Source organism: Protopterus annectens, chromosome 15.part0 (assembly GCF_019279795.1).
Source record: "Protopterus annectens isolate FY-2018-M chromosome 15.part0, PAN1.0, whole genome shotgun sequence".
Lineage (NCBI taxonomy): Eukaryota > Metazoa > Chordata > Ceratodontiformes > Protopteridae > Protopterus > Protopterus annectens.
Genome location: NC_056749.1, coordinates 512,027,396 through 512,050,241, shown reverse-complemented (window position 1 = coordinate 512,050,241; position 22,846 = coordinate 512,027,396). Strand labels below are relative to the sequence as shown.

The 22,846-nt window shown below is 43.5% G+C and overlaps 1 protein-coding gene across 1 annotated transcript in view; it reads right to left on the bottom strand.

Annotated features, from left to right (window-relative positions):
* The window catches only part of LOC122789852 (THO complex subunit 2-like), a 2,223,396-nt gene that overhangs the window by 539,954 nt on the left and 1,660,596 nt on the right, over positions 1-22,846 (bottom strand). Inside the window, exon 14 of the mRNA XM_044057286.1 lies at positions 5,636-6,066. Coding sequence (XP_043913221.1) covers positions 5,636-6,066 — 431 coding nt within the window. The remainder of the gene's footprint in view (positions 1-5,635; positions 6,067-22,846) is intronic.

Genomic DNA, 22,846 nt, shown 5'->3' with positions numbered 1-22,846 from the left:
TGTTTTGACACAGGCTTGCCCTGAGAACTCAAAGCAAAAGAAACAAACAACTGCTGAGACTGCCTAAAATCCTTAGTCCTGCTTAAATAATAACGCAACTGCCTGTGTACATCTAAAGAGTGCAAAATCTTTTCCCCTTATTTTGGGGATCTGCATAAAAAGTAGGCAAATGAATAGTTTGGTTTAAAGCCACACTAGAAACCACTTTAGGCATAAAGGAAGGATTAGTACGTAAAGATACCCTATCCTTATGAAAAATCAGGAAAGGCTCAACCGCCATAAGGGCCTGCAATTCAGACACCCTTCTTGCAGAGGTAATGGCCAACAAAAAAGCAGTCTTCCATGACAAATATTTCAATTCAGCAGTAGCTGCAGGCTCAAAAGGTTGTAGAGTGAGTTTCTCCAACACAAAATTGAGGTCCCAAGCAGGAGTAGGAGCTCTACGGGGGTCTTATATTCTTTGCCCTCTAAGAAATTGCTTGAACAAAGGATGAGAAAACAATGGTGGGTCACAATCATAGTGAGCTGAAATTGCTGCAGCATGAATCTTAATGGAAGAGAAAGACAAACCTTTGTCCAATAACTCAGTAAGATATTGAAGAGCCACACTCAAATTTGGCTCAGAAACATCCAAATCCTTTGCTGTACACCAAAATAAAAATCTCTTCCATTTTCTGCGTACACTTTCCTTGTACTAGGTCTTCTGGCTTCCATAATCACATTCAAAACTTGTTGAGGAAGCTGAGACCTGCTATGGTTCAAAACAGAATATGCCAGGCTGTTAGATGAAGAGAGTGAAGCTTGACATTGAGTAGATGCCCGTCCTTCTGAGACAATAGGTGTGGAATCAAAGGTAAGGGCCATGGAGGCTTCCTTACCAGGCTCCTCAGCAATGGGTACCAGTGCTGCCGAGGCCAATCTGGAGCTATTAAAATCATCCTTGGCTTGTCTTGTCTGACCTTTAGGAGTACCTTTGGGAGGAGAGGCAGAGGTGGAAAGGCATACACATGAAGATTTTTCCAACTGAAAGAAAGAGCATCCACTTTCAAGGCTGTGTGATGAAACCTTTTAGGTGCAAAACTTTGGCAGCTGGTGGTTTAGTGGAGAAGCGAACAGATCTATGTCTGGAGTTCCCCAGGACACTGTCAATGTCTGAAATACATGAAGATCCAGTTTCCACTCGTGGGGATCCATGATTTGCCTGCTTAACACATCTGCTAAGGAGTTCTGTGCTCCTGGCAGAAACCTTGCTTGAAGATTCAGTTGCAAGCTTAACGCAGTCTCCCACAAAATCATTGCTTGCCTGCATAGAGGATAAGAATGTGTTCCCCTTGTTTGTTGATGTACCACATGACAGTTGTGTTGTCTGTTAGAATCAACACCTGCCCTGGAAGAAGAAAATCCTTGAAAGCCAGTAATGCAAACTGGACTGCTAACATCTCCTTCATGTTGATATGTAGATGCTGCAGTCTGGCAGGCCACTTGTCTTGTATCCACTTTCCATTCAGATGAGCTCCCCAAGCTGTGTCTGAGGCATCTGTCGTTAGAATCTGACTCGCCTCTGGCCGGGTCACAGAGAGTCCCTTGTTTAGGTGACATTCCTGAGCCCACCACAAAAATTCCTTTTGAATGCAAGGTATTATTTGAATGACAGTGTCCAAATCCTGGCAGTGCTGTGTCCATACATTTTGAGATACCATTGTAGCTTCCTCATATGCAGTTTGGCATTGGGAAGTACCAGAATACAAGATGCCATGAACCCTAAGGCTTGAAGGACTGTCCTTGCAGTCAGCCCGGACTGATGAGATAGTTGATGGAAGTAAAGAGAAAGATTCTTTTGTTTGTCCGGGGTTAAAAAGGCCATCTGGGTTGCTGTATTCAGTCTCACACCCAGAAAGCACATGTCTTGAGAGGGTACTAGACTGGACTTTATTTCGTTCACAGAATACCCTAGGCATCTTAGCACTGCTATCACATATCCCAAATGCTGAAGAAGCACGTCCCTTTCTTGAGCCAGAAGCAGGCAATCGTCCAAATAAGGATAGATTTGTATTCCTTTTAGCCTGAAGAAAGCTATCACTGGAGCCAGAACCTTTGTGAACACTCTGGGCGCAGTAGATAAGCCAAAGGGCAATGCAGAGAACTGATAATGAGAATTCCCAGCTCGAAAACGCAGATACTTCCTGCAAATTAGACAGATAGGAACATGAAGGTAAGCTTCCTTGAGATCCAAAGTTACCATCCAGTGATCTTTGCCCAGCAGAGGTAAAAGCTGTTGTAACGTCAACATTTTGAACTTGGGAATGTCCAGATAAGTGTTGAGGAGAGACAGATCTAAAATTGGTCTCCAAGTGTTCCCCTTTTTTGGTACTAGGAACAGGCGAGAATAAAATCCTAGGCCCCTTTCTGGCACAGGAACCGGCTGAATGGCCCCTATTTGGAGCAACAGAGAAATTTGCCTGTGAGCCTCTTTCCTTTGTTGAGGAGGAATGTCTGGCATGCCTTTGAAAGGAGGCAAGGTATGGAAATAAAACCTGTAACCGTGGTGAATGATATCCAATACCCATTTGTCTTGGGTAATTAAATTCCAGTTTTCTTTGAAAAGTGCCAACCTTCCTCCCAAAGGTGCTGCCAGACGAGAGGATTCTGGCAGCTGAAAAGGCAGGTCATTGGGTCTGTTTACGAAAGGACTGACCCCTGCCCTCACCAGAAGACTGAGCAGGTGAACTCCCTGTTCTAGGCCTAAAAGAACCTTGAGCTCTGCCCCTACCACGTCTAGACCTACCCCTAGACTGGGAATCATAAGCAGGATATGTCCACCCCTTGGTAGGCCAATTTCTACTAAACTTGGAGGCTGAACCTGCAAAATCTTTAACAGTCTGCATAGACTTAGCCTTGTCTTCCATTTTCTTTAGAACTGCTTCCACAGGCGAACCAAACAACACATCAGATTGTAAAGGAGCATCTAAAATCCTTGTCTTCACATGCTCAGCTAAATTCTGATCCCTCAGCCAGGCGTGCCTGCGAAGAACCGAACCAGTGGCAGCCACCCTCGAAGAGGCCTGCACAGCATCAAAACCACATTGCAAAGAATGCTTACCCACCTGTTCAGAAACATGAACTAAATCCTGCAATTCTTTACACTCAATACCTTCCGCCAAAGCATCCACCTTAGACTTTAATTGTGAAAGGAGATAATTCTGGTATTTCAACATGTGAAACTGGCAATTCAAAGCTCTCATGGCCAAAGTGGAAGAAGTATACACTTTCTTTCCCCATCTATCCAAAGCCCTTGCCTCTTTATCCGGAGGAACAGGATTTTTAACAACAGAAGCCTTAACACCTTTAGGCCCCTGTGAAACAGTTTCTGGGTCTGCCCTAGGACTCTTAAAAGATACTTATGAGCTTCAGGCACCCTATAATATCTATCCGGTTTAACTGGAGCAGGAGGCAAAGAATCAGGGTTCAGAGAAGCCTCTGCAAAACATCCTCCACCACATCTAGAACAGGAGTTATAGCTAAAGGCCTATGCTGGAAAGAAACAAAAATTCCCTAAGCCTTTTCCTGGAATCAGAGAAATCCTGACCTTCCCATTTAAAATGCTCCCTCATGGAATGAAGAGTCTCTGAAAATGAAAAATCCTCAGGAGGAGAAGCAGAAGGAGTAGAATCATCCACATCAGAATCAGAGTAAGGGAATACTCCTGCAAGTCTTCAGCCAAAGACCCAGAAGCATCCGAACACTGCTCAAAACTCCCAAGCTCAGGTTCCACCCTAGGTCTCTTATCAGGAGGGGGCATAGAACCTCTAATCATTGTAATCAAATCTTCTGCCATCTTAAGCATATGCTTCTTAGGTACAGACCCTGAAGAACTAGGGGTAACACCTGAAACCAAACCTGGCCTGCCCCTGGGAGAAGCCTTGGAAACAGCAGGAGGGCCTAACCACCTTAGGAAGGGAGGGAAGAACAGCTACCTGAGAAGCCCCTTCCGCCTGGCCTACCTCCTGAGAGGTCACATCTTGCAATAATAAAGTCTCTCCCTGGGATTCCAAAGAAATTACTGGCTGAACCTCTGGCTCCACCGAGCCCTCTAAAGAACCGACGTCCGCACGGACGGTTCTTCCAGCCTAGGCTTTGCCGTTTTGTCCTTGCGCTTTTTTGACGAAGCGGGCGTCGGAGCATCCAACGGCATTTTATAATTACACCGCTTCCCAAAAACTAACCTGGCACAATCTAATCTTCTCTTTATAGTGCGTTTGTTAAATCTAGCACAAGAGCGACAGCCAACAACGTCGTGCTCAGGCCCTAAGCAAGGTATACACAAGGTATGGTAATCCCTATGAGGTATCTGTTTCCCACAAGAAATACAGTTATTCACTTTTTCTGACATCCGGTAAAATACTGAGGCAAGAAAAAAACAAAATATTCTCCAACGGGGTACTTAGCCAACTTGGATTCGGTCTGAAACTCCGACTTCGGAAAATCTCAGAACGCCAACCTGCACTTGCAAAACTGCTTCTGCATCGGACCATGCGGCAAAAAAGACTGAGGAAATGACGTTGGTCATGCGCATTTGTTCCCTGACGTCAGACTAATGCGCCTTGACCGACGTCAGCCTTATACTTTGGTATTCGGGCCGACTGGGACAGCGGACTACCCAAGTGTTAGGACTGCAGCAATGTGAGATGAAGAACATCCTGTTACTTTAGCAACTTTGAGTTTATAAGAGCAATATTTACAATCTGTCTGTATTTTTGGGCCTTTGTCCCTCCCCCATTATGGGGGTTGAGAGGTATGCCTGTGAGCAATGTCAGGTTAAGTGACTTGCTCAGGGTCACATAGTAGGCAAATTATAGCTGAAGGAGTGAGATCCTATACCACAGGAATTACATCTTACATAATGAACCTACTGCAACAATTGCCACTATAAAATATCTAGATGTATGACACACACATATTTAATATGACTAGTTCAAATATCTACTAATTCTCATTAGGATGACATGAATAGTACAGAATAAAGGTGTGTGGGTTAAGGTTAGAGTTCAACAAGCTGCAGTATTAAAATGTACAAGAATGATATAAATATAGTTTAATGACGGACAAAAAGTAAATGTAGAATTAAGAGTGGCAGCAAAGCACTATTTTTGTGAACATATCCAATACACTGCTTTAAATTAAAAGGGAAGCATTACACAAGAAATATATGGATGTGCCTAAAATGAAAATGTACTGTCACAGGAATGCTGGTATTAGTGGACTACTACTACTATTCTGACACTGTGTTTGCTTTGTAGCAGAAATATTTCTATTTTAACTCCACGGAGTGCTTTAAAGATGGTCACTTTTACTAGGGACTAAGGGAAAATATCCCTTTGTCTCATAAATAAGATTATTTTAAAGGTCATAATTTCCAATAATTGGTGAAAGAATACATTATCCCTCAGTCTTCGGGATGCATTAACTAATATACCACCTTCCAGCATCTCACTTGTATATACACTGCCTTCTCTAGGAACAGCTCCACTACAATTACAGCTTTAAGTTTTAGAGACAGCACAAATATTCTATGCCTTTCTGAATAATTATGCAATTACTGCACATAAAAAAATAACAAATTCACAGGACTGCTTACCTCTTTCAGATTCTAAGCTGTCTAATCGGGAAACGGGAGACTTCAAGGACCCAGTGACCGCCATCTTTTCTCCTCCCTTAGCGCCCTCTTTGTATTTGGCATCCTTGGTTACTTCTCTTTCTTTGGATGGCTCCTTCTCCCTCTCCTTCTCAGTGGATGATCTGGACTCCAGGTTAACATTTACTGCCTTTGACTTATCATCCTTCGAACATTTGTCTTCCTTCTTCAGTTTCTCTTTTTCCTTTTCTGCTTTTGGTGTTCTTTCCTTGGTCTCTCGTACTTTCTCATCTTTGCTCACCCTTTCTTCTTTTGGTTTTTCTTTACCATCTTTCCCAGGTACTTTGGCCTCTGGAGTAGCAGTTGGAGTTTTCTCTTTTTTTTCTTTTTCTTTCCCACTCTTTTCTTTGTCATCTTTTTCTTTAATGGCTTTACTATACGACAGAAAAATGACAAGTGAATAAACAAATAAACATGAAAATAAGTTAAAACAACCAACCACTTAAATAACAGATGGGTGAGCAGTCACCATATCAGACAAGATATGAAACGGGCCTCTGCAGTAGGTGTAACACTTCAGTAAATACCTAGTGTGTGCCTCTTGCAAAGCTGCAATAAGTATAACCTCTTTGCTCATGAATGCAATTCCTCTTCAGCCCAAGCAGTGTCTATGTGCAGGAATTATGAGTGCAGGCACAGAAAGGTTTCTCATGTACTGACCCCTCCTCCCCCCTTTTGAACTGGGTTCAAACAATAACAAAACTAAATTACAAGCTCAGAAAATAATGCTTACATACATACTTTATTGAATGCTTATTAAAACAGCAGAAACTGTTCAGGCAAAGGGGAGTGTGAGGATGTAGAAAAAGTACTAACTGTATAAGACCCTCTTAAAGACAGCTGATGTGGTGAGTTCTCACTTATCTTATACAAACAATCAAATCTTTCCAACAATGTAGCATTTAACAATTATGCTGAATGTCAAGCAGTAACCCAAAAGACAAAAAAGAAAGATTCAGGACAAACTGGCGTTTAGTACTGCCTTTACAAAGGAAATAATACTTATGCAGCTGATTAAAGACTACAGTGTTTGACAGTTTCACATGATGTACATGTCTGCATCCTTATGGTAAGACACCTTCATGAAACAAATATTACAAGAACTACCTACCTCACAACCCTCAGGAGTCCGTTTTAGTTTTGGTGGCAAAAAACAATGCAGTATTCTCACCCCTTGGAAAGTTTATGCTTTGCTACAAATGCACCTTTTCAACAAGGAAGAAATTATATAAAACAAATGCTCCATTGCCTGCATTCATGCATCTTCTGTAGGCAAAGCTGCAACTTGTGGATATCCAGAGTGTGGACAATATCCTATCCTACACTTCTTATGGTAAAAGTGGTCGGTGTATGGATTAATCAAGAGATGTCTCTCAGGCAATTTTCAGGTCAAAATAATTCACTCAGAGATGTCCAGTACTGTGATTAAAACACACTTCACATGGATGACTCCACTTGGTATTGTAACGGATGGGAGTGATGGCCATGAGAAACAGGGTCTTCCAGGATACAAACTTCAACTTCTCCAAACCGACCACTTCAAAGGTAAGATGCAGCAGCATACCAAATTTCATATCCCACAGATAACTTTTTTTCTCAAGGAGTCAGCTTTGATGGAGTTCCTGTAAATACTACCTTACCACGGCAATGATGACTCAAAGTTCTGCCCTCTAATAAATCACCAAAGGCCAAACCCTGGGAAGCAAACTCTGAAGAATGAGACCAATATTTACCTGGTGTTTGAAGTAACACAAAGATAACCACAAGTTAATTAAGATGGCAGACTAAAGTCATCAGTCTAAACAGAGAAGCATTGGATTCCTGGAAGCCTCTAGGACCCCAAAAAGTGTAAACAATGAGATCCCATAGTTGAAGAATTGCTTTTATATGAGAACTTAGTAGTAATAATTACTATACAGATCAGGCAGTTAATTACAAGTATTTTACTTCGCAAGTGACTAAGGACTGGGTATGGACAGCTTGTAACCAGACTCAGTCTCCCAACAAGGTGTCATAAGTATGAGGTTTGGCATTTTTGATCAAGCCTTTAGTGTAAGACAGTGAATCAGCTGGAATGGGTGGTTCATACAGGTAACCCCCCTCAACTTACTGAAATGGATATAGCTCCTACTCCCCCCCTACCCTGGAAGAAGGAATAAGACAACTGTGTCACTAAAAGCAAACCTATCTTTTCTTAACCGTCTGACATCCTGAAGACCATATGAATGCTTGCCATTGTTCTCAGGGTGTATGTCAAGGTATTAAATTCCACTGGATTTGAAGACATAATTTTGCATGGCTTGATGTTAAACTCAGGGAATCCTTTTGCAAGTCTCTAATACACAAGCCTTCCTACTCACTCCTAGTCCAAACATCATACCACTGCCTAACAGTACAACCTCATCAGTAAAGGTTCTGACTTCAGGAGATGCTCCAAAGCCTACAATACCAAAACAGATGCTCTTAACTGAAAGGTCCCAGTGAAAAAGCTTCTCCTCTGAAATCCAAAGGGCACAAAATGTTAGTGAATACATACAAAAGTGAGGATGATATCACATGAACATATACATACCAAGGGATGACAGCTGGTAACTGGGAGGAACACAAAATAAACAAGGGATGGAGAATGAAACACAAGGGTAGAAGCACAATTAGAAAGAAAAGGAATAGGCTCCTCTCATGTCTGGCTTCCAGGCTGGCCCAGAGAGCAACAAGCCTAGGCATCAATTGCCTAGATGGCTAAAGGTATTGCCACCTGCTCTCTTGGAGATGGGTGGGACCTGCCCGTTGCACTAGAAAATGTTCCACAGTGCTATCCAACTGCCTAGTGACCAGCATCCACATCTCATGCTGGGACAGCACTAGACATCCACACTTCATCTTCCAGACAGAAGTCTGCACACACTTCATAGGGGAGATACAGACAGTACCAGTGAACACACTAAGTCACTCCCAGTACAGGGACCCATCACTCCCTTTTTTGAGAGGCAGACCTGGCAGGCACTGATGACCCAGTCCCAGATGCAGTGGATGATAGCGGCCAAGGTGAGCATGCCTACTTCTCCACCTTTTCCGCAAATGAGCCTGAAGACAGATAACACAATGGAAAAACACAGTGCACATGTATACAACAAAAGCACCACTGCAACAGAACACACACTTCATCTGCCTGGAGAGGTGCTCTTGCCTTCTGCAATATATAAACATGTTGAATTGATGTCCCCCAGGTGATGCAAAAGAAAATGCACACTGTTAAAGCATACTTGTACAAGGTTCACAGTGCAAGACAATTTTTTAAAATACTGTAGTACATATCTGGCCTACTCTCCTCTTGTAAGCCTCCACTTACCCTGATGGAGCAAGTCAAGGTAGCACCATTTCAGGACAACAAACCAGTGAAGACGCCATTCCCCACAATGGGTGATGCCAATGGCATTTCATAACATCTGTGCTAGCTCATAACATGCAGCAACCACTTTCAAAAGGCAATCATAATGGCTAAGTTGGTGCTGGAAGAAGAAAGAGCAGTTGTTTGGCCAACTTACCACAACTGTACATGTTCAAGTGTGGTCATTATTGCAGTCAACTTGCAGGGATCTCTGCTACTAGCAAAGTACAACATTCAGCCACACTTTTACAAATCTGTACACTTCCTACATGGTCGGGCTGGTATCAACTTACCTCGGATATCTTCACACATCTAGTCCACAGGTGGCATATCCCTGTGCTATCCTTTGTTCTTTCTTACTCCCCAAGCAGTGCAGAGCCACTCCTACATCAGAGGGCTCTTGCACTGGATTATGGCATGGGTGCAGCCTGTGATACAGAGAATATAAATCCACCTTATGGAACCTGAGCATATACAGGAAGGAAGCAAGATTAAAGGAGTGAAGGGGGAAGAGATATACAGAGCTATCAAACCCATCTGCTAAATGGGGGGAATTAGGTGAACAAGCATGTCCAAGGGTCAGCTTCCGGTGATTTCTCCTGTCCACCTGGTAAATCTGGGCATACTGGGGCAATGCAGCAACTTCCTCATGTACACAGACAATCCTCTCCTCCTACCACCCAACACTATAACCTGTGAGATGCACTTACATAGCCAAACTGGAAGCAAAGCTCTCTCCAGCGAAGACTGTGTTAAGACAGTCAAGAGGAGAAGGTTGACACCTGCACTACACCTCAAGCAACACATAGCCCTTCAAAACCCACACCATCAACACCCACACATAGCAACACTAAACCCATATATGCGGAGGCCGATAACATTAACCTGCCCAAGCAACAAGGACTTCCGAAGCTAAAACGCAAACAAACACCAGTCACAACCAAAGTGACACATAGCTCACAACACCAGTGTGTCACCCAACAACAGCCCCTAATGCAAGACAATGTACCCAACACTTTAGTCATAGGTGACTACAGTCAGGCATACTGATGTCCCACTCACCAGGCTGAACAAGGAGAAAATTACAGTCAGCTGCCTGTTGGGTGCCAGGATCCGCCACATAACACATGCACTGAAGTCACTCCACAACAAGTACAAATACAACTCTTGTCATTGTCCATGTTGGAGTGAATGACTTGAGACGTTCCTCCCTGGACTACATGAAGAGAGACATGGAAGAGCTCTCAGATCATGTGGCCCAGACAGGTATGACCTTAGCCCTGAGTAGCATCCTGCCTTCGGACAGAATGATACCACAGTATAAGGACAAAATGACTGACTTCAACAATTGGCTAAGCTTTTGGTGTCATTCAAAGGGGATCCAGTATCTGTCTGCCTGGGAAGACATGATCGACAAACCACACTGCTTTGCCAAAGATGGTCTGCGCCTGTCACCCCTGGGATTCAGGTTACTGGCTAAAGCTCTTGCCACCCCTATAGTGCCTTTTTTAGGCAAGGTTCAAACGACAAAACCACCACCGTAACAGATACAAGCATGCAAAATCTGAAGGTAATGCTAGAAGTCTAAATCTCGAAATGCACTCTCTCGAGGCACTCCTAAAAATGGGGAACATAGATATCTGTGCAGTAACTGAGACCTTGTTCAAGGCTCGAGAGAGCAGCCCTGCAATACCAGGCTACAACTCTTAACACACTTTTCGGCCACCAAACCAAGACCGAAACACTAAAGGTGGAGGAGTGTCCATATTCACCAAGAATATTCACACCTCTAGGCTAGTTGCCCAAAACAATGCATATGAAATTCTCCTGGTGCAACTAACACTAGGTAAGACTGCAATCCAAATTGTAGCTTGTTACAAATCCCCCATCATGCCCCAAGATTCTCACTACACCTTTCTAAACATACTGGAAAATATTAAGATACAACCAAACACCTTAATACTGGGTGATTTCAACTACCCTGCCATTACCTGGGAAACCTACTCTGGTACCAGCACCTTTTCCCAACAGTTCTTGGAATTCATAAATTCCAAAGTCCTGGATCAACTAATCCATAGTCCCACCAGGGGCTCCAGTATACTAGATCTGTTCATTACCAACATGGGAGATAGTTGCTCCACACCAGTGGTCACCCCCGACCATAAGCAAATTACCCTTGACATCCACATCCAACCCCCAGCCCCCAGTAAGGAAACCTCCGTAAAAAACTTCTCCAAAGACAACTTCAAGCTACTCAAGTCAGAAGTGACAAACTTCATGGCACCTATGCAGACGGGGTCTGAAAGTTCGACTGCTGAATCCTACAATAAGGCACTTTACGAGCACATCCACTCATGCATGAATCGTGCCATCCGAAATAGAACCAAGATGCTCTCCTCCAAAAAAAGGAAGCCAATCTGGTGTTTTCCTGCCATAAACAAACTATACAACAGAAGGAAGAAACTGTTGCAGAAAAGAGGAAAATCCCAGGATGCAAAAAACTCTCTTACCAGCCTCAGTAAGAAGCTGAGATCCCTCATAAAATTCTCAAAAGCTAGTTACGAATATAAAAGTGCCAAAGATTCCAAAGACAACCACAAGGCATTCTATAGTTATGTCAAGAATCTAAATGGCAATGCTCAGATCTGCTCTGAGCTACAACAGTGATCCCAAGAATACTGCCAATATCCTGACAAATCGATTAAGTGCCAACTTCACCCCACTCTCACCCTCTAAAGGGCCCATCTCAATACTAAAAGATTGCCAAATTCCATGAATCACGGCCACACAGGTAGACACTCTCCAAAGCTAAAAATACAGCATCCATGGGACCAGATGACATCTTGGGCTGTGTACTACATGAACTACAAAATGAATTGGCACCTCACCTAAGTATCATGTTTAATCATAGCCTCATCTCAGGCTTCGTGCCCACTGAGTGGCGCACAGCTACAGTTATCTCACTCCACAATGGGGGATCCACCTTGGATCCCGGGAAATGCCGTCCCATTAGTCTGACGAGCCTGATCTTCAAGGGCATAGAATGCATTACCATGGAACTTATAAACAAAGACACTGGCAACCTCCAAACACTGGACCCCACCCAGTTTAGGTTCGTGAAGGGCCGATCTTGTCTCCTGAACCTGACTGACTTCTTCGAATCAGCCTCCAGAGCTGTGGACGAGGGTAAGGCGGTCCACACAGCCTATCTGGACCTCGCCAAGGCCTTTGACACCATCCCACGCTCTGGAATCACAGATAAACTTACTAAGCTGGGCATAAATCCCTACGTCACTCGATGGATTGCCAACTCTCTTACTGACAGAACCCAGACTGTAAAAGTAGCTGACTCCAAATCCAGCTCCAAACAAGTGACAAGTGGAGTACCTCAGGGTTCAGTCCTGGGACCACTCTTGTTTGGCATCTTCTTCTCTGAAGTACAGGCCAACACTACGGGACTCTGGCTAACAAAGTTCACAGATGACTGCAAACCGGGAGCCAATATTAAATCCCCAAATTATGTGGATATTCTACAAATGGGCCTTACAGATGCTTGGTGCCAAAGCCATGGGCTCAAGCTTAATGCCAAGAAATGTATAGTTATCCCCTTTGGGAAAAAACAAGTACCCATGAATTACCACAAAGGTGGCAGTACACTAAACACCGAAAGTGTGATGAGTGACTTAGGGACACAAGTGGACAGTGGTCTCAACTTTGATAACCACATCGCCACAACAGTCAGGAAATCCTTCTATGTGGCATACCTCATCACTAAGGGCTTTTCATCCATAAAAAAGGCAGTCACTGTCCCACTGTACTCATCCCTCATTAGACCCATTATAGAGTATAACGCCCTGTTTGGTATGTACCTCACAAGACATCTGCAACAGCTGGAAAGGCTGCAGAAATACCTCACTAAAAGAATCACAGGCCTAAAGCAGATGCATATGCTGACCATCTAAAAAAACTCCAGCTATATTCTGTGGCATATCGTCTACTCAGACGCGATCGCTGCTTAACATACAAGGCCATGTCAAACCCTGAGCTGTTGGACATGCTCCACTTAAAGAAATCCCAATCTTTCAGAGCCACATGCTCCAGGGATCTAAACCTTGTCATCACAATGAACAAAACATGCTGGAGGGATTGCTTCCTGCATAAGCAGGAGCACAACTTATGAAACCAGAAGTACTCAATAACAATCACTGAAGATGCTTATGTTCAGTCTGGCATGAAACATTTTGACCCTTTTCCAAAGAGAGGCAGGAAGAGTGCTCAGTCCTATTCCAAGTAAGGGGCAGCATCTAGAGTCTTGACCTGTCCCAAGAGCTCTGTGAAAACAATCTGATCACTTAGTGGAGGTCATTCTGGAGAAGAAATGAAATGGTCTAAGATGTGGCAATGACCTTGTCCTCAACCCAATGGTCGTTGTGATAGCTCTCTGAACTAGAGCAAACGCACAGAAATGCTTTCATGGTTAGCCTAAGACTGTAATCGAGACTGTTCTAACTTGAAGCAAAAGCCTGTGATGCTTGAGGACAATCTTCTGTTTACACCGAGGCTGCTGCTTCTTCTAAGGTTGCATAGACTTATAAGAAAAGATGGACAACGGTCTTCTACAGTAGTAGTAACCATCTTCCTCTTCAAGACATTATTCAAAACATTGTGAGAGGGCTAATCAAAGAGAAATCCCATCTGAAAGTGGATTCCAACATGGGATTTCTGAGCTCTTAATTAAGGATGGAGAGCCTCAGCCAAGCCACCAAATGCATTCAAATAATTAAACCTCCAGCTCTAGGAATAACATCAACACAGTCAAAACAGTTTGGCTGCAAAGGCAAGGAGGATGGGCATGCCCATCTGAGGTAGAGGGTACACACACTCATGAGACACTTAGATGGCTTGGTTTCTCTAGTGAAGACTGGGAAAACAACTGTGCAGTGCTGCCTGAGCAAGGGCAGGGTGTCTAGCTGACACCCGTCCTTGCAAAAGTAAGAGATGGTTCAAAGCTGACACCCAACACACACCCCCACCATCTCTGTGTTATCAAATGCACACAACCACATGAAGAAAAACAGGCAAAAACACTCTCTCTTGGCATTAGTATCACGCTGCTTCAGAATACCTTGATCTCCTCACTGGCCCTCACCCATATTTACAGGAAATTCATAGGGTACACAAGGGTCAATAGACTTGGTGATCCAGATTAACTGGAAGCAGTTGATGGTCAGCTGTGAGATAGAAAATATTTGTTAAAAAAATTGTTATTTACATGGAAGCCCACTCAAAGTGAGTGTGTCCTGATCATTTCCTCTGACTGCTCAAATTCAAAGGAAGGAAGATGTTTCTTTAGGGTCTAGGTCCACCAGAAAAGAATGGTATCAACAAGTATAAGCAGCAGCACAGACTTAGCCTTAACGTGACAGAGATGAATACTCACTCTTAGCCCACAGTTAGAGTTTGGACTCCTTTTTGTCTGGTGAAGTTGGAAAAATGTGGTCACCAAGCACTGAGCTGGATTAAAAGGAAGACATAGGAGTAGCTGCAAGGATGCCTGGTCAAGGACTTGCAACATAAAAGCTAGAGCTTCTAAAAGAAGTCAGCTTTCTCGAGTACCAGAGGAGTAAAACTTCGGTCCTTCCAGTTTGCATGAACTAACTCTTTATGAGTAAAGGGGGGGGTACACACAATGCTCCTCCTTATTCCCCAAACATATAATGCATTTCTTATAGAAAAGAAGTGGGAAACGGGTATTGGTCTTCAAAGATTCTCATGAGGTTCAAGGTTTCTCTTCAGGAGAAGGTCATCTTAAGAGAAACACTGGGTGGTGAGTGTCACTGCTCTTAGAGGTGCTAGCCTCTTTAGGCTCACATTCCACACAAGTAACTGAGAACAAGGGAAGGAGCTCCACACTTGTATGACAGACAAGCCTAAGAATAGCCTTAAACTGTGAACTGCATGTAATGAGTGCACCAGATGTATGGTGATAAAGATTCAGCGCCAGGAAACATCCCCTGCTCAAGCCAGCAAGTGTGTAAAACAGGCCTGAGCTAGACCCAGTGCCGGCATCAGGTCATGTTCCCAGAGGTGTGTTCTTGCAATCACAACTGAAGCTCCCACCAGACTTCAAACATGTTTGATATACAGGCCCTGAACTACAAGCTCGGGAGAGGAAGACCAGATGCCCCCCTCCACACACAGGTCCATCTGGCCTTACTGGCCTGGGGGAGATGTAGGAAACAAGTCCTTGGTTTCAAGTACAAGCCATCCATGACTTGGGTGACTCAAAACAACTTTCATCAAGATAAAACTGAGATTCAGTCAAGCAACTGTGAGAAAGTTGATATTTACACTCCAGAAAGCACCTTTCAAGAGCGGCAATGGAGGGGGAGATGCAGTTCCTCTTAGTCTCTCAATATTTGATAAAGGAATAGGTTCAAGCTTACTGTTTGAAGGAGAGATCAACACCTGTGAAACTAGGGAGACATTTTATAAATGCCTTAACTCTAGGAGCTCATTATCATGATTTACCTCTGATTCTTGGTCCTTGTGATATAACTTCTTGTTGAAACCAGAGATGAACATAGAACTATCATTAAACATCTTCTAATAAGGAAAGACCAACCATCTCCATCTTCCATGCATCCATGTATGCAAAGCACTTCAAGAGTTGCTCCCTTTTACATGTGCTACTAGTTGGGATGATTCAAAAATTGCTGGTTCTTTTAAAGTAATGCAGGTTTCATGGCAATACATGGAAGTCTAGTGGGTGGTGCCGATAGGTTATTCTGTGGCCATATGACATTTGCATGACCTGCCTCTAGGCAACAACTTACAAGAATCATTCATCGTCTTGAGTTAGGAACACGCTACAAACAGAATGACTGACAGAAAAATCGGCACGGGGCTGAGAATACTTATTTAAGCTAAAATATGAAAACATGGAATGTGTCAGCATCTTGCAAGTTTACTCCACAAAGCTCAAGAACTTCCAAGAAAAAAGGGCCGAACAATGACTGGTGCAGAGAATAATAATAATGTATGTACTTATCGTAAAGCTGGATTGTTTTTATCCAGGTCCATCTGATATGACAGCTGAATATAGAGTTTTTACTTGGATCCAATCCAACCATTAGCTGGTGTCTAGTGCCTCAAAGCTCCTTTAAACCTTCTCATAATCTCCTGTGATCCTTCCTCTCAGAATGAGTTTGCTGCCAGCATAGAACATATTCTTCCACATCATCAGCAGAACAGTTTGGAGGGACAGACATATCTCACAAAGCATACCACTGCTCTGGAACAGACTCCCTATCCATGTAAAAAAAAAAAAAAAAGCTCACTCCTGTCCATATTCAATCACAACTTGGATATATGGATAAGAAACAGAAAATTTGCCCTAAGACTGCCAATAAACTAATAATGTTCAGAGGCAACTCCTAAATGCTTTAACTCATGTAGGAGTCCTCTTAAATTATCTATGGTATGATCCTAGTTATTCTCATTCAGGGTAATGAGATGGGCAAGGCCAATCTCTAACTAAATGGGACAGGTTAATTCAAGCACAAAAAGGGGGACTGGCTAGGCTTAAAATGGTCCACAAGGGCAGCTAGCCTAGTACTTGCCAATGAACCTATATATCACAAAAACAGCAGGGAGGAATGTCATATTGGATGAAGAGGATCCAATGTTACAATATCCTATTTCATCAATCAGTCCAACCGACAGTTGGGGTAGAATGCCAAGTTAACTGTATTCTCGGGTGAAATCATGACAGGATACCCCTAAGAACCAGAGCTTCAAACACTGGTCTAGGTCTAGAAATGCTGGTGTATGCAGCACAGACTATGTAACCAACTGCACAAACACCATCAATGGAGGAATTCATGAAAAAGGCAGTAGAAATTGCCACAGATCTTCTGGAATGAGCCCTATGTTTTGTACGTAGGACCCTGTTGTTACTAGAGTAAATTAAAAAGATACAATTTAATAACCATCTGAACAAAGTTGGTCTAGAAACTTTGAAGCCCAGTCTGCTAAAGGCAACTGGGTATCCTTTCTGAAGGTTTTGGTCATGTATTGGTAGAATCAGTGTATACAACAGATACTCCCCTTTGTTTCAGTAATTTGGAAAGACAACTAGAAGATTAAGTCTGGTTAATATTACTTTCAGAAGACAATTTAAGGATAAAAGAAGGGTCACTTCTTAAATCCTTGTGAAAGATCAAATTAAGATGCCCTAACAGACAAGGAATGTAGTTCTGAAATTTGTCTAGCTGATGTGACAGCCACCTGAAAAAGTGTTTTCCATGACAAAACCTCAGAACCACAGTTGAAAATGGTTCAAAACTAGATTCTGTTTGTACTACTGAACCAAATTTAATTCCCAGGGAGAGAGAGTATGGTCCATAATTTGGGGGGGGGGGGGGCATTCTCTTGAGAAAGGCCTTGCATAGCCTATGGGAGGATAAGGAAAGGTTTTGGTATCTGGGGTTGTAATAAGAAATGGCTACCAGTTATACTGACTGTACACTAGCTGGAACCTGCTTCTAACAGTGGAGAAAGGAACTGCAACATGTCTGCAATAGAGACAGACTGCAGATCAACCCCCGACTGGTAGCCCAGATGGAAAAACATTTTAATTTACACTCAAAATGTTTAAGTGGACTGCTTCTGAGTAATACACAAAATGCAGATTATCTTCTCTGAGAATGGTGACTGTCTGGCAAGGGGAGCTGGAGATACTGTGCAGTTATTACAAGGTTAAAAAGGTTCAGGTGAGGCAACCAAAGGGAAGAAACAGAAGCTATGATTGTGGATGTAGAAGCTAAGGGGACTTTGGCAAAGAAGGCTTGATCAGAGGACCAGATTTGTCTGGGCCAGTATGCAACAATGAGGATTGCTTGTGATTTGCAGGCTGATCTCTTCTGCAGAGACTTGGGTATTAGGAGGTAGAGGGAAAAGGTGTAAAGAAGACCATTTGAGAGGGGCACAGGTATAGTAAAACATCTGTGTGTGTCTAAGAGGAAACAAGGGCTTCTGCACTTGGCGTTGGAGAAATTTTCAAAAAAGTTGCAGCAAAGCTGGGCCAGTTACTGAAAATATCTTGAGCCATGGAATGTTTGATGGGCCACTAGTGAGGGCATTAGGATGGACCTGCTGAGCCTGTCCACTAGCCAGATGGATTTTCCAGGAATGCGCGTTGCTACTAGAAGGCAATCTGAATCCAACACCCACTGCCACACTTTCATGGCCTCCCTGCATAGGGGAGAAGATCTGACTCCTGCCTGGTTGATGTACAAAACTATAAAGACATTGTTCGATTGAATAGCTATCACTTCCCGAGGGCTAAAGATTCTGGAACTCTGGCAACTCATTAGGACAGCCCTCACCTCTAGAATGTTGATGTGAAGAATGGCTTCTGAATGAATCCAAGTTCCTTGGGCCATCCCCCTCTCATATTGCCCCTCACCCCAAAGAGGGTTCACCTGTGGTTACTATGGCTGTCAGTGTCAGCAGAATGAACCATCGTTTTTCCTCAAAGAGTGGGGATTGTCAACTGCCAGTTCAGGCGATTTCAGCAGGACTGGGTTAAATGAGTGATGGCTGAAGGGGGGCATTGAGTGGACATCACCAACTGGAAAATTCTCCTGTGAAGTCTGGCGTACTGTACCACTGAAATCTCATCAGTCACAAGGTCCAGTAACTGGAGGACCGGCACTACTGGGGGTTTCTTATGTTAGTACTAAGTCTAAACTTAGTTTTGAAGAACGAGTCATCATTCTGGAGTTAAGACACACTTGATGGAAGGTTGTGTTGAGATGGAATCCAATAAAAATGATTTGCTGGTAGTTTATGGAGATACCCAAGGATAGGCAAGGCTATACAAAGCCATTTCTGACTTCCAGTAAGGACTCTTTGGTAGATGCAACTAGGAGCCAATCATCTAGGTATGGAAAACATGGATCCCTTACAGTTAGAGGTTGGCTACTACTACAGTTATGAACTGGTTAAACACTTTGGGTGCTGTGGTGAGACTAAAGGTCAGGACTCTAAGCTGACAATGATTAGCTCCTCGTTCTTTGGAACCATACAATCTTAAGCAAATTCCTGACCCTCCCAGGTCTTATGGGACCAAACGGAATGCTCCTTTTTGACGGAGGGAGAACACCTCTTGAAGAGCTAGTAATTCCAGGGGAGGAAAGCTGGGCAATGGTTGCTTCTGAATTTGTGGTCTCTTGGAAAATGGTATAGTATAGCCTCTGGATAAGATATCTCTCATCCAACAGTCTTGTATTATGGCCATCCATACAAGTAGGTGCTGAGACAATTGCCGCTACTGCCCCCCAAAGATGCAGAGTCAAGTAAGCTTTCAGGGAGAAGGATTTGGCCCAGCTGGGGAAACTTCACTGTATCCTTGGTTTTGCAGTCCCTTCCGACTGTGTGGGTCTGTATTCATTAAAGGGGTCATCTTTACCATGGCCATCAATATCAAAGGAGGAGGAGAAGTCAATAAGGCTGATGCTGGGATTTCCTGACCCACAGGGATTTGGGAATTTCCGATTCCTTCTACATGATCTCTGAAAGATCTCAAATTTAATTTCTATGGCAGCTTACCTTCCATGGCAGCCAGCATCTTACCATCTGACTGACACCTCATCAACTTCTTTTTAACCTTCGGTTGAAAAAGTGAGAGATCCATCAAAACGAGTGTTGGTAAAGGATGCCTTGAAATTGTCTGGAAGGTCATACAGACAAAGCCAGGAATTACACCAGAATGTTTTGCTAGTGCCTGCTGCCTTGGCTGCCCCATTCAATGTGTTGTGAAATAGGTGCATGGAGAGGATTGTTTTGTTAAACATGGTATTCAGGGTAGTCTAAAGTTGTTTGGGAAGCTACTGAGACATGAGTTGATCCAAAAGAATCCACAGCTTATTTGGCTTGGTCCTTTAGGAATCTATTCACATGGGTCAAATAATATAATGTGATAAAAGTGCCAGAGGTGTAAACTCACTTTCCCATCCTGTCAACCACTCTGAACTGCTTGCTAGTGAGGTGGACAGACAAAGACTCATACATTAGCTCCTTTAGCTCCTTCTAGTGGCTACATCAACAATCAATGAGTTTACCAGATGATCTCAGACTAAAATCGTCAATCTTTAGAAGGATGCAAAACTGTCAAGTCTGCATGGCACACCTTCTGCTGAATCTGGTTCCTGCCATGACCTTCTGGTAACCAAATCTACAAGACAGTCCACAAGAGCGCCACACAAGAGGTAGAAAGGGCAGGTCTGTAAGCCTTGAAGAGAATTACTTTGTCCTGAGGCACAAATCAGATGGCCAGGGTTCCACTTTGTTTAATCAATTCTAGGATTGTGCCAAAAGTGATGTCTCATGGAGGAGTTTGGGAGAACCCTCTCTCTCTCAACAAAGTCAGTGTCTGGGGTAATGGATTTTGAAAGGGAGCCTAAATGCTTCCTTTTGCACACACACTTCATAGGAATCTTCAGTTGGGAATGATCGGAATCCAAAGAAGAGTCAGACTGCATATGCTGTGATTCTTCAAAGGGTGCCAACTCTGCTGTATCCCTGAAAAACTTGATGAATGGGCGGAAGACACATCCATCTTTTGGTGGAACAGATGGGCTTTCATCCAATAACATCCAGTCAGGGTACCAAAGCTTTATATTCTGGAGGGCGTACATCCAACAAGCAATCTCACCTGGTATGCCTCAGGGTATACAGGCGGACATATACACGAGTACCTCAGACTACCTCCAAGCCAACAGCCTGCAGACTAAGGAGAGAGGAGGCTGGTCAGCTAGGAGGGGCATAGCTCAAACAGGTAAGGAAACTCCCCCAATAACAATACATAGGGTATAGCTTACAACTGAGGGAAAGAATAATAATGGAGCAGAGAAAGAGAAGGGAAGGAGGAAGGGAGGGAAAGAATACTGCAACAGTGATCAGATCATCATCCACTGTTATGGCAAGTTCTTACACAACTGTACTAAGTCCTGAATGAAATTACTGTTGCAGTATTCTTAACATACGAGTTATTTCTACAGGTAAAAGAATCAGAGAAGACAGTGGCTGACTACTGGGAGGATAAGTTGTCCAGGAACCCAGACAAGACAGACCTAGTGAAAGCAGCCTTGGATATGGAAAAACATCAATCTTGTACTGTATGGTGAAGGTGTACACAGAGGACAAGGTGGGAGCTTCCAAGATGGACCTGGCATTGACAACCTTGTGGAAGGCTGCAGAAGAGGCTACTACCACAGGAGAATGTGCTTTTGGGCAGAAAGGCAATGATTTACAAAACTGTGTTTAGCAGAAAGAAAGAGCCTTCATTATCCAGGCTGCAATAGTTTGCTTTGAGATCAGCTGGCTCAGCTTGGAATCAATGAAGGAAACAAACAGTTGGTCAGTTTTCTGACCATTATTCTTTTGGCCAAACAGAACCTCAGCTGCCTATGAATGTCTACAAAGTGAAGAATTTTTCCCACTTATTCTTGGGAGTGAAAAAAAACAAAGGTAGGCAGGTGAAAAGCCTGACTGAGGGATAGCTCATTCACTACCTTAGGGATGGAAAGGACTGGCCCAGAGAGTCACCTTGTCCCTGTGGAAAATGAGAAAAGGTGGAAGAACCATAAGCGCCTTCAGACACTCTGTGGGCACAAGTAAGAGCAAGCAGAAGAGTAAATTTCCAGGTGCAGAATTTTTAAAGTATCAAATGCTGCTGGCTCGAAAGGAGGCAATGCAAGTTTTTCCAGCACAAAGCTGAGATCCCAGGGAGGAGAAACAGGTTTTCTTGGCAGTTTAAGATGTAAGGCACCCCTCAAGAAAAGCCTGATCTCTGTTCTTGACATGACACGAGGGTCAAGAGGCAAGCAGGCAGACAGATGAGCCTTAATGGAAGAGCTGGCCAGACCAGAATGCAGTAGTTCACAGAAATACTGAAGGACAGTGGGAACTTCTGATAAGAGTGGATCCTGACTGTGTCTGTGGCACCAAACAGAAAATATTTTCCACTTAGCTGTATATGACTTTCCGGCAGTAGGTTTCCTGTAAAACCTGAACCACTTCCAAAAGAAGACGCATCTTTTATGGATCAGAACCCTATCATCTACAGAGTGAGAGAGACAGAGGCTAAAATTGGATGGAGAAACAGACCTTGTTGAGTGAACAAGTCTGGTTGCAACAGAATGTGCAAACAGTTTTTCTAGGACACATGGAGTACAAGGGGAAACCAGTGCTGGTTTGGCCAGAAGTAGAAGTTTTGGAGCTTTCTTTTCGGCTTTTATAAGGATTTTTGGTATCAGTGGCAGAAGGCACAAAGGGACCTCCCAGACCACTGGAAGGAGAAGGCATCTATCCATCAAGCTAAGGGTGAAGAGATCCTGTTGCAAAGAGGAAGTGGTAGTTTTCTGAAGAAGTAAAAAAGTCCATTTGTGGTGTGCACCACTGGTGTCAGATGGTTTTGAAGACCTGTCTGTTCAGGGTCCATTTGTGAGGGTCCTCCAGGGACCTGCTTAAGGAGTCCACAATTACATTCTCCTGTGAAGGAATGTATGCAGCTGTCAGAGTCAAGTTCATTTGTGTAGCTAGGTGCCATGCTTCCTATGCTAACCTGCACAGTGTGCACACTGGGTAAGACCTTTAGCCCCTGGTTCATTTAAATATCACATAATCGTGGTGATGTCGGTGCACACCAGCAGTGTGTCTGGTTTCCATAGCTGTGAGAAGATGAGCAGTACTTGCAGAAG